The sequence below is a fragment of the Euprymna scolopes genome, chromosome 46, assembly GCF_053919585.1.
Source record: "Euprymna scolopes isolate OS-2025 chromosome 46, ASM5391958v1, whole genome shotgun sequence".
In the NCBI taxonomy this organism is placed as follows: Eukaryota; Metazoa; Mollusca; class Cephalopoda; order Sepiida; family Sepiolidae; genus Euprymna; species Euprymna scolopes.
In genome coordinates this window covers 67936074-67949415 of record NC_136527.1, presented here as the reverse complement: position 1 = coordinate 67949415, position 13342 = coordinate 67936074, and the positions used below count along the sequence as shown (strand labels likewise).

Genomic DNA, 13342 nt, shown 5'->3' with positions numbered 1-13342 from the left:
GGCATTCACTCCAGGTTAATTGGGCCAGCTGTTGCACCATGAAAGTTAGCCATAGTGGTTAATGTCATCCAGTCGATTGTGTATAAGTGAAGAGCGTAGGTAAGAGAATGCATCTTTGTCGATCGTCAGAATGTATGTCAAAAAAGCATGACTCCTGACCATACATACAAACTTTAGTGCACGTGGAGAGATATTAGGCTTTGATTAGATTGAGCAGTTTGAAGGCATGTTATCAACATGTATGACCTTCCAAATGGTTCCACAGTCTACAGAGTCAAGTGCAACAATGAAAATGAGCCGGACGATAGTTTTTTTTACTTTTTGTTCCAGCGATTCTGTTTTTTGGGAGAGTAAAAATTTGGTCAGTATATTTTAAGCTCTTTTGAAATATGCCTTGGTTTGACCTTATATGTGCGCCTCTTTGTCTATGAAACCGGTCTAACAGAATAGTAGAAAGGGCTTTTTCACTGATATCAATAAGGTTGACACGGTGATAATTACAGCAACAGTGTTTATCACCTTTCTTGTAAAAGGAAAGCTTGTCATAGCTTTTAAGTTTCCCACACAAGGGTGGAACTTTAGTGGAGGGTTGTGACTAATACTTCTGAAGATTTCAGATTAAAAAAACATCATCCCCAGCTGCCTTATTGTTTGTCAGATTTTTATTGTGTCAAGGATTTCCTCAAAAAATTGGAGTCAAGACACAAATGTTGAAACAATATGCTATGCGAAGGTGAATGATGTGGAAACAATACTCTACGTGAAGGTGAATGAGAGCTTTGTAGAAATATACGATACTCTCAAATGTAATTTTAGCATCGTAGAATGATCCCAACTATTTTCCAGCAGTCTTTGCAATATTCTAAATATATTTGTTCGATTTTATATTGCCTACAACTCTAAAGCCAATGATTTTGAATGAGGAGGCTTAAGGCAGGGTGTTATTTTCCAGGACAATCGTTTGTTGAGAAAGTTTCTTGTAATTGCTAAAGGAAAGAAGCCCTGGTAGCATTAACTACTGCCATACATTTATGGTCAAATTTTACTAAAATCTGAACGTCCTTTGCTAAAGTTTCTGCCTTTGTTTCTTTTAATTGTTAATTGCGTTCGGACACAATTTTATTGGAGATTATTTTATGAATATCAGAAACAATAAAGGTCAACGGATCAACCCTTGAGGCACACACACATTGCTATCATGTTCTTTAGACATATTACCATCGAGAACATATTAGCAAGGAGTTTATCATTTATAAAGTTGTAAGCTAGTCCTTAATTTGTTAACAAAGATTGAAAGGAGAATCATGTGTTTACAATGTAAATATGGAAAGGAGAATGATGAAACGATTATTCAGTAGGTCAGTTCTTTTGCCAGAAATATTGAATACTGACATCGTTGAAGACATTTTTCAATTATCAGAGAAGAAACACTTAGCAAGGCATGTTTTGAAGAGTTTGAAGAACATGATTTATCTTAACTAAGTATTTCTTTACTTCGCTAGGAATTTGCATGCTGTACAGGCACATGTTATTCTAATAATAAAAATCATTATTATTATTATTATTATTATTATTACTACTATTATTATTATTATTTAAAAATCATCATTATTATTATTATTATATTTGATAATTAAAATGAGAATTATAGGATTTATTGTGTTAACTTCATTTTTATTTTTTTGTGTGTTTCTCACAAAAAAAAAGCCCACCAGACATGCGCAACTACGTGCAAAAGACAAATCGTGGACATACGTTATGGAACGGGCGGCTGCCGCTGTTACTGGAGGGCAGAGTGTGAGGAGTGCTGCAAAGGACTTTAACATTGATCGAATGATACTCAAGCAGTACATGGACAAACAAGGCATTCAACCAGCAGGGACTGCTTAAACACCTGTTTCCTTACGGTAATTGGTTTTTAGTCCTGAAATGGAAAGGGATTTCGCTGACCACGTGTAACAATTGTCAGGCATGTTTCATGGTTTGTCACTGAGAAGATGTCGCACACTGGCATATGCGTTTGCTTAAAAAACTGTCACAATGTTCCACCAAGTTGGGATCGAGAGAAAAAAGCAGGACATGATTATTTGTTAGGCTTCAATTATCAGGGAAGAGACACTTAGCAAGGCAGGTTTTAGTGTAGTAAGGAGTAGATCACGTCGAAAAACCTGTGAGTTGTCTAAGTTTGTTTTGATATCACATGCATAAGAAGGAGTGATTCTAAGATCAACAAATGTTGTTTCTATTAGAAATTATTATTTAGGAGAGAATGGTTTGTGGGATTGGTATTTTCTTTACATGGTGGAAAATACAATTACATTTCTTGATGATGTAGACAAACACGTCTTGATTTTAATGTTAAATAAACAATAATAAAAAGATGTTGACGGGGAATGAGAAAATCTGGGTCAAAACCCTTATTTTACATCAACTCATAATTTAGAGATTGCACTCAAACTCTTAAACAATCATTAAATTCAATTAATAAAATGTTTATGAGTTTTAATTTCAAAACAAATTTATTTCTTTGTACATGAGTTGGAAATTACGTTTTATAAACAGAAAATTAGATTTCAATGAAAGAGGATGATTAGAGTTATCACTCATTTTCAGCTAACCTGTTCTACACATCGACATAAGGTTTTTCTTTACAGTAACATATAACATCAAACTGTATTCACTTCCTAAAAACTGAAATGAGTTTTTATCTAAAAAAATAAACAGGTTTGAAAGCCAAATTATATAACGGTAAAAGATAAATTCAACAATATTTGTGTTAAATTGATATTTTGGCTTTTCTTTGCGAATGCACAGGAAAGGAAAATAGAAAAATGGTTTCTAAGTAAAATAATATTTGCCAGAGATATGTGCTGCATCGTTTTAAATATCAAAATCGTTTTCAAAAGACTTGCAAAGAAAATAAATTTAAAAAAAAAAATACCTGATAAGAAAGACTCCTATAATTATGTACATGCAAAATGAATGGTAAATACTCTACAATGTATAAACCTTTCCCTTAAGTTCCAAATACACGAACATTTTGGAATTCAACTGATTTTAGTGAAATTTACAGTATTTATTAATTATCACAGAATATAATGAACCCATCATTTTTTATTATAAATTTAATGAAAATGTATTATTTTATGTAAACAAAAATGCCTTAACTGTTTATCTTAAAATACAAAAATCGAATGAATTTATTTTTCCTTTTATAAAATTAAAGCATATGTTTACAATAAAAAAAAAATATACACATTTCAATAACATTACAAAAACACCTTAATGAAATGAATATAACCCGAAAAATATAATGTCTTAAACTAATGATATTATTCTTCATCCAGCATTGTTTATTTAATATTTACAGCAAAAATATAAAATATCGCAAAAAAATGTATTTGTTGTTATTTTAATGGTGATAGTTTCCGGCAAAATTAAACATTTAGTACTATAATATTCTTTTTTTTTTTTTTACAAATGAACATCAACAATTTTATTTTAATATATAATCTTAAAAATAAAAAAATAAAAAAATGAGATCGTGTCCCGTGTCATGTTTAAAAATTATTTAAAAATGCTATAAATTCTACTGACAATTGATTTTAAAAAGTGTGGGTCGACAGAACGGCGAAAAAGTAAAACTTTATAATTTAATTATTAAATAATCATTCTATTTCAAATTTGAATCATATTTAATCATCAATAAATCAATTTAAAATAAATCGAGTATTCTAATTGCTAAAATTGACTATTTAAACATTTTACAAACGTTTAATTTCAAAATCTAAGGAAAAACATTGGTAAGCAAACGTCCTCAATAATTTTTAAACCAAGTAAAATATAAAACATTTTTAGAGAAAAATAAAGAATTTTTACTTGTGTACATTAAAAAATATTCTAATTAAAGAAATAAATTAAATGTAATTATTGCACTTCCCATGATCCATACTTTGGTGAGAATTAGCGCTATTTGTATTTATATATTATTGTCGGCATTTTTTTAATGGATTTTCATTTTAAAAAAAGGTGGTGCTTATGCAATTATGTCACCGCGCCATTTATTAAAATAGAATTTTAAATCTAAATTCAAGTTTTACATTTTTTTTTATTTAATTGTAAAAGTGCACAATAGTTACAAAACACCTTCTTATCTCCATGTTAAGAATGCCTTTCTAAATAATAATTTCAGCAGGGTATATCCATAAGTGCCAAAAAGGTACATTTTCTTTATTTCGGGATATTATGAGTTTAATTTACGAATTATTGTGGAAATAATTTCTTTCCAAAGATTCTTTTAATTAAATTTAATCGGAATTGAAATTCAAAAAAATTTTTTTTCACTATTTTTTATTGTTTTTATTGTTTACACGTAAAGAGATTTTAGAGATTAACTTCGGTCTGTTTATTATTTTAGCAAAAACTATTTTTGAAAGATGTAGACGTAAACTAAAAAATAAGCCATCAATTCATGTGCTTATAATCCTTAGCAAGATGGCCGTGTACATGCTAGAAGAACAACAATAAAAGGAACATGGTAACATTGGCATTATTTCAAAGTTTCTCCTACCAAACCAATGTCGTCCACTCACCATGATGATCATCAATGCAATTCTGGTCATTTTTGCTGTCATTGTCAGTATCGTTACCTCTTTTTCTACAGCATTCTTTATTAAAAACTGAAATATTTTCTTATGAACACTAAAATTTATTTATTGTTGTGTGTGATGTTTTATGTAACGCCTACCATCTCTGAAGAATTTTCTTTTCTTTTTTATGTATGTATGGGTCTTTAGTGTTTAATAATAGGTGTGATACTAATTTTCGGCATCAGTAAAAGAAATACAAGTCAAAACTAAGAAAATGAAATTAATTCATCGTAATTGTTACTCTATATTAAAGAAGAAGGATCGGGGTTTAAATCGCATATAAACATCACAATGTCGGCAAATTTATCAGAGAAGAGACATATGAAACATTAAAAATATAGGAAAAAACGTCAGCACAAATATATATTATACCTTCTTTAAGTTTTTGTTCAATTATTATTCAAGTGAAATATAACCTTACCTTTGACTTGAAATATTATGAAACAGACATACATAGATAAGATATCCAGAAAAGAATATTTTAAGCGGATGATCCCTAAAACAATGAAATGAGAAAAACTGTCAAGGGGGGGTTCTTTTTGCATATTTTCTTTCAATTCATATATAGTTCATTTTTTTAAAAATAAGTCCGTATATTTAAATATGTAAAAAAACTGAGATATTAATCCCCCCCCCAAATACTGCGTTACAGGGGTGGGGGGCAAAATATGAGGATTTTTTTTGCATATTATTTTCCTTCAGTTTAATTCATCCCTTTTTCATCTCTTTTTTGTAAATAAATCTGTAAAATAATTAACAAAATTTATTAATTATTTCGTTTTTGAGAGAATTTTAAATATCGTGTTGTTTTCATTGTTTACGTCAAAATATGCAGAAATAACATGCAATTCCAATTTTTCGTTTTCATCTTTTGTGGGAATTTGAAAAAAAAAATCACCGGTTTTATGGAGAGTAAAAAATATTTGTTTAGAAGATGTCTTCTTAAGAATACTGCAAACATTACAATGAACCAATGTTAATTTTAAGTTTTTACTGTTATTATTTATGGGGTCCGAAAATCCTTTTTATTATGGTCATACCTACATTAATAACTAAACCACGAATTTGCGATGTTTCCAATATCAAAGTCGTTTTCAAAGTACTCCGGGGGGGGGGAAGCTTTAAAACCATCAAAAATATTACACGATTGGAAAGAATTCTATAACCTTACTATTCTCCGTTTACATGAAAATATTGAATGTTGACTTATTTTTATATCAAAACAAAAGGGAAGAAGCATAATGGTTTGAACGCGCCCCAGTAATAAAAAAGAACTATAAAAAACAATTAAATTCAACTAATACTTACTTTTTTGTATTGCAATCTACTTTTGACAAAGAAACGATTATAAGAAAAACGAGATGAATTTGATGTGTGGAAGTCGCCTTTTAAGATGGTGACCGGAAAAGCAAGTTCGCAGAAAATAGAAAAATTATTTTTATCGAATTTAATTTAAAGTTTCGTTTTATTTTTATTATAAAAAAAAACGTAATTTTATTTCTTTTTAAAAATGTAATAATCCTTTTTTTACATTAATAAAAACACCCTAGTTTTGATGTTAAAAAAAAAAAATCGAACCATTTTAATATGAGTAGGGGGCAGGAGGGCACCTGAAATAACGTCATAACTGATGTCTGTTGAACAATCAAACTGTCGATAATGAATGAAAGCTTTTTACAAAAATCTTCGTGGAAATGTATTATTTTGTTTAAACAAAATATACCTTTACTTAAGTTATGGTTTTCAATAGTAAATGGGTTTATTTTTACTTTTTTATGTAAATAAAGCATCGTAATTTGTAACAATAAAAGAAAGACAAATATTTTTACAGGAACATTACGAAAAAAAAAAAAAGTCCCAAAGCCCGTATTAACAAAATCGATAAAAAAATTACTCAAAGAAAAATGAATTTCTCAAACTATCAATATTAACATTGAATTAAGCATTGTTTATTTAATATTTTCATACACAAAAAAATATAATTGCCAAAATTATATCTACCTTTTTTACGGTTGCATTTTTAACACAATCTTTATATGTACGATTCTAATATTTCCATTGCACGCATGAACGTATAATCATCAAGATAATGTTCATATAATCTTGGGAAATAAAGAAAAAAAATATTAAATTAAAAAAAAAAACAGGAACATAGAAAAATCATTTAATTAAAAAATGGTAAAAATTATACGAACGTTCCATGTTGGTAAGTACAGATGTACAGAGTTGAAAATAAAATCAGTCTGTTTCGTCCATCCTCCTCCTCTCTTCAACTACCCACTGTTTGTGTTTATCAACTTTGAATTTCACGTAGACATTATCATTAATTTTTACTTAAATTAGTATTTTTTTAGCGTGTATTTTTTTGTAATTTGTGGAAAAATTAATTTCCTAAAAGTAATAAGACTGCTCAGTCGAGAAGGAAGCAAGATACACTCACCTTTAGAGTTGCGAACGAATTGCCCTTCCGTGACGTGACAGTCAGTTAACAAAATAAGTAAATCAATGTAATCATCAGCATCATCAGCAAAAGTAAACTCCACCGAAATTGTAACCATCAGCAGCAAATTTCTAAATACAACTGAAATTGTAACCATCAGCAGCAAATTTCTAAATACAACTGAAATTGTAACCAAAAAAAAAAACAAGGAGTTTGATTACCTCCCTTTATAGGTCTGAAAAGGTCATGTGATCACCATCATATGACCAAGGTAAAGCTTTATAACGCTTCTAGGAAACAACAACTCTTTTGGTTAGTAACAAGGTAAGTGCACCTACTCCCCTCTCTCCTGAGCAACCAGTAATTTCTAGTTTTTTCCACACATTCCCCAGGAAAGAAAAAAAAAAATGAAGGGAAACAAAGAATATAAGGGTAGGCTCTTACTCAAAACAGTAACATATTAGTATATTTTTTTGTTTATTTTCTTTTGTGGTTGATCCCTAACTATTCGGGGAGGAGGCTAGGCCTGCCCCGCCGCCGTCGTAGCGGGACACAATCGGGACAGTACCACTTTTGTCTTTCAGGAGGTGGAGACTCAATCCCCACACACCTGAAGTGACACCAGTCGTCACATCTATCACAGCAAATCATGTCCTGGTCACCCTGCGGGGAACCACATATGAGATAATACCAAACAACTTCATTGGAACATGCAGACTGAGGAGGAGTATCACCGAGATTGTCAGCCGGCTCATCAACTGATGCAGGTACAGTTGGAGCATGATCCTCTTCACTCAAGGATAATTCCAGGGGAAATAGGTTCTTTAATGAGTGGATATGTACTGCATTCCCACCCCCCTGTCTGACCCTTGCCGACCTGACTACGCCATCCTCTCCGCAAAACACCTCCAGGATGATTCCAAGGACCCAAAAGGGCCTAGACTTCAGAGGACTCTTCACCAACACTACGTCTCCAACCTTTAAACGATTCCGGATAGGCACTCTGGAACGACCCTGGGGTCTCTCTCTGAGACTCAACAAGTACTCATTGTACCACAGAGCTCGGAATTTCTCCAGACACTGGTCCCGTACCCGCATGGTTCTGAGAAGCCTCTCTCGACTGGGAGGAAGGTGTGCGGCAAAATCTGCATCATTGAGACTCAAAAGCAGCCCGGGACTCTCATTAGGCCGCAAAAACATGTTGGGGGTTACTGCCTCCAACTCAGTCTCTGCCGATTCTCGATAGGTTAGAGGGCGGTTGTTGATGGCTCTTTGAATATCCGATATGATGGTCAATAAGATGAAATAATTCATCTGACCTCTACCAACCACCTTAAAAAGACAATTCTTGATTGTCTGGATACTTCTCTCCCAGACACCTCCAACCCAGGGCGAGAAAAGGGGGATGGGGCAGAACTTGATTAAACAGGAGCCGAATTTCTGTTGGTAATCGTGAGTCAATACCAGCCTCTTAAACAGCCGACCACCACCTAAAAAGGTTTTAGCATTGTCACAATAAATGGCAGAGGGAATGCCATATAGGTTGATGAACCGCACCAAAGCCTGCAGAAAGGACAACACGCTCATATCCGGCACCACCTCGACATGTACAGCTCTGACACTGAGACAAGTGAAGATGAGCAGGTACATTTTCACCTCCTTATCACCTTCTTTAACCCACAGGTGGCCTGTAAAATCTACCCCCGTGTGTTTGAAGGGAACCTCCAGTTCGATACGGGAAGCAGGAAGGTTGGCAACATTAGGAGGCATGACTTGTCTGGCATTGTACTTCCGGCACAGGGCGCATGAAGCCAGGACCGTCTTCACTGCCTGTCTGCCCTTGGGTACCCAGTAACCATGGCGTCTTAATTCTGCCAAAGTGGACGCGACTCCTAAGTGTTGGCATCTGTCATGTGCATCCATGATGATAAGCCTAGTCACTGGGTGATGTTTTGCCAACAGAATCAGGTGTTTAATTTCCACGTTAAAGTGGAGAGATCGGCTAATTCTACCACCCGACCTCATTAGTCCATCACTATCGATGAAGAGGTCAAGGGCCCGCACAAACCCAGGAACAGTCTTGCCTGAAGAATCTAACAAGAATCCTATTTCTTCAGCATGTACTTGATGCTGCATAGTCTTCATGATCAGAATGGCTGCCAGCTTTTCACAGTCAACCTCTACTCGACGCAATCGATTAATAAACTTAACTAACAGGGTGGTCACCCTCAAATGCTTTGAAAGGGTAGAGAATCTTTCTAAGGAAAGCACCGTACGAGATTCCTCTCCATGGAGGATAGCAGCATTCCAAGAGGAACGGACTATCTCCTGGCTGCGTCGACTCAGACATGGCAACTCTTGTGTTGTCCATGGTGCAGAACCACTACTCAACCAACTGGGACCATAACACCACAGTTGGAAGCAGGTTCTGAATTTTTGCATCGTCAACCCCCTTGTGATCAAGTCGGCAGGATTTTCTGCGGTTGGGATGTATCGAAAGGAGGGAACAAAGCCAAGTGCAGATCCCAACTCTCCACTCATCTGCTGAATGTCCTTCAGTCTATTACGGGCAAACAGGTTCTTACTCACAATAGTCCCTGAGACTAGCCAAGAAAGAACAACCTAAGAATCAGTGGCCACATAAATCTCAGAAGGAGCGAATCTGCCAAAGCTCCGTAAAATAATGGGCAGGCATCTAAAAGCCAAGAACACTGCCATAAGCTCCAGTGTAGGAAGAGTCTTCCTCTTCAAGGGAGCCACCCTAGCCTTTGCAAACACCAGGCACGAATGGCAATCTTGCACCGTGTAAGCGGCGAATCCGTATGCCTCTGGAGAGGCATCACAGAAGAGAAAGAGTTCGCCCACTCCATTCTCACTGAACGCCCTTCGGAGAAAGGAAATGGTCCCCAGTTCAGAGAGATCAGATGAAAGCTTTTTCCATAAGGACAAGTATTCTGGTGGCACCAGGACATCCCATGCAACCCCCCTTCCAAAGCCTGCTCAACAGAATACGGCCCCGCAATGAAACCGGCAAGCAGAATGATAAGGGATCATAGACTTTCGCTGTCTCCCCGAGAATCTGTCTCTTTGTGCAAGCACAATGGTTGCAATTAACAGATGTCACATGAAGGGCATCCGAGAGAGGACAGTATCGACACCCCAGCACCTTTTCCCAATTGTTACCATGAACACTCAATGTCACATGTTTTTCCATTTCACCTCAAATACCCACATGGTCAGAATTACAAGACTGCAATTCAAAACCTCGCTGAAGCAGTCGTTCCCGAGAGAGAGCGTATAATCTACACAGTTAATCTGGATTATCATCTGACATCACCAGATTATCCATGCAAAATCGGTTCTCCATAAAAAACCTACAATTGTTCATTGGGAACTGAGCAGCATGGTACCGGAGGACATAATTTAGTATGAAGGGACTGGAAACAAACCCAAATATAATGGTATTATATCTAAAGCAGCGCAGTCGACCCCCATCCTTCAGAAAAAAAAAACAGAATCGGTTTCTATCTGCTTCCAGTTTCAGTCGTATCATCAGGAAAGCCTTCCTTATATCCGCTAACACAACATGGTTATTAGCACGGAAGGTGAGCAATAAATTTAATAGATCACTCGTAAGATTCACTCCCTGGTAGGTTGCTTCGTTAAGAGAAGGAAAGTCCTCAGTCTTGAGACTGCAGTTGAGGGTCTGACTTTAAAACAGGTCTGTGTGGAATCCATATACACTCCTTAAACCGCTGTGGAGGTACAAAAATCTCTTCTATAATTCCTTCACGTTCCTGATCACGAAAAACATGCAGATAATCATTATAAAGCTGCCTCCGCTCCAATTTTCGTGCTACATGCTCCAATATGCGCAAGTCCACTGCATGGTTCGAAGGTACGCGAAATATTTTGTCGTCGTCCCAGGGTAACTGGACATATTTATTGTCCCTAAACGAGAGGATTGTTGAAAATGAGCAATCTTCTGTTCATCGTAATTGGACAGTTTCTGCTCATCTATACCCAGAGACACCACACTGAACAATTTCTCCAATCCCCTATGCACGTCACTGTCCATGAAAAAATCGCCCAGGGGATCTTCATACTTGCTTTGAGGTTCCAACACAAAACACAAGTGAGAAGGTTTAACATCAGCAGTTGAGGCTAGGACTGAATCGAAAGCAAGACACTCCGGCTCCCTATGTGCAAAAAGTTCTGAACAAAGAATCTGCTGCACCTCACCAAAGGGAACCAGTCCTGTTGGTGTGGAGAATGCTTTCCCACGCAAACAAGGAACAAGTTGGAGGGTCCCCAACTGCTGAATAAAATCCAGGCCCACGATACCATGAATAGGTACAAATCCAGTGCCCCTGTGAAATCTACCAGCTAGGGGACAATTAAGGCATTGGAACTCATCTAAAAGGGAATCCAGTTCCTCCACACGCACTGAAATATCTATGTCCTCATGCACTAACACTGGAAGAGAATGAGAACAATGTGGTCCGATGCCCGTCTCCAACACTACCTCTCTAAATTGTCGGTCACAATCTCCAAGGATCGTGGTTAGCTTCAAATCACAATCCAGCCCGATCGACTCCAAGGAACCAAAGGTCTGCAACACCTTACTGGACAGATAAGTCCGGCAACTGCCCGTGTCCAACAAACAGTTGACAGAAACATAGTTGCCATCTCTACCAAAGGTAACACACACGACCGGGGGAAGGCTAGACCATTTTCCACAAGCAGAGTTACCATGAAGAGAAGAATCCCTTCGGCCAGAATAGGACCCTGGTCTGGATGACACATTCCCGGAGGAGCCCCGACCAGTATTAAGGATAAACCCAGGGACCTCGTCCCCATTGATAAGGAGACGTTTGACCGCCTCCCTGGTATCTTGCAAAATGGAGGATAAGGTAGGGATTCTTTTACCGGAAATCTGGATTAACTCTCCTCTGACCTCTCTGGGGCATTTGGAGAAGAGAATCTTCGCCATAAGGCGCGCCCCAGAAGAACAGGTATTAGAGAATGAACAATCAAAGGAGCCTTCCAACTCCGCAAGAAGTGAGGCTGCTCTGGACATAAAACCAGTTAAACTGGTGTACGATTTGTCTCGTTTACAGGAGAAGTCTAAAATGTCCTGGAAGATGTTATCGATAATTTCATCTTCATAGAGATACTCGCTTTTCAGGACCGAGAGAGCCAACTCATAATTCCTGTTGCATATACTAAAATGGTTAATCAACAGAAGAGGTTGACCAGACAGAGAGCATTTTAAGAAATTCAGCCTTTCGGCATCATTGGCCATACCAGCTACGCAGTTTTCAAAACGCGACAAAAAATTCCTAAAGCTCATAGGATTGGATTGCATAGCCAACCCATCAAAGGTAGGACCCGTAATTTGTATTTGAGGTGGTTTCACGGTAAAAGATGACACTCCTCTCTCACGTTCAGAGGTACCTTGAGCAAGGCTCAGTGACTCAATGGCAGCAGGGAGGAACTTCAACTCAAGATGTTCCAGTTCCTTTCGGAATCGCAAGGCGTTTGCCAGAGCCTCCTTCTCAATTCTCACCCAGTCCTCCTCCTCAGAAGATTGAAGTTGGATTTTGCTAACGCATACGTCTACCTCCACCAAATACTCATAAACGGATTTCTGCAGAGAATGATTTAACGGAGATTTCATCCTCCTGATGAGGCGTCTCCAGAATTGTTCGGATTTTGATCCATAGGATAGAAATTCTTCTCCGTAGACCTGCTTTGCTACTATCCATGTTAGTAGTAGGGTTTCTTTCGCAATATGTGGATAAATTAATTTCCTAAAAGTAATAAGACTGCTCAGTCGAGAAGGAAGCAAGATACACTCACCTTTGGAGTTGCGAACGAATTGCCCTTCCGCGACGTGACAGTCAGTTAACAAAATAAGTAAATCAATGTAATCATCAGCATCATCAGCAAAAGTAAACACCACTGAAATTATAACCATCAGCAGCAAATTTGTAAATTCAACTGAAATTGTAACCATCAGCAGCAAATTTGTAAATACAACTGAAATTTTAACCATCAGCAGCAAATTTGTAAATTCAACTGAAATTGTAACCATCAGCAGCAAATTTGTAAATACAACTGAAATTTTAACCATCAGCAGCAAATTTGTAAATTCAACTGAAATTGTAACCATCAGCAGCAAATTTGTAAATACAACTGAAATTTTAACCAAAAAAACAAGGAGTTTGATTACCTCCCTTTATAGGTCTGA

General features: G+C 36.4%; 2 protein-coding genes across 2 annotated transcripts in view; both read right to left on the bottom strand.

The window, feature by feature from the left end:
- The window catches only part of LOC145271304 (uncharacterized), a 285483-nt gene that overhangs the window by 83075 nt on the left and 189066 nt on the right, over positions 1-13342 (bottom strand). The window lies entirely within an intron of this gene.
- LOC145270154 (uncharacterized) lies at positions 7594-9630 on the bottom strand. The gene has a single exon (XM_080125765.1). The coding sequence runs from the start codon at positions 9628-9630 to the stop codon at positions 7594-7596; it is 2037 nt and encodes a 678-aa protein (XP_079981891.1).

What these genes read in the sequence shown, in the direction of transcription:
- LOC145270154 (XM_080125765.1), bottom strand. Translation starts at nt 9,630, where the DNA reads ATGAGTGGAGAGTTGGGATCTGCACTTGGCTTTGTTCCCTCCTTTCGA.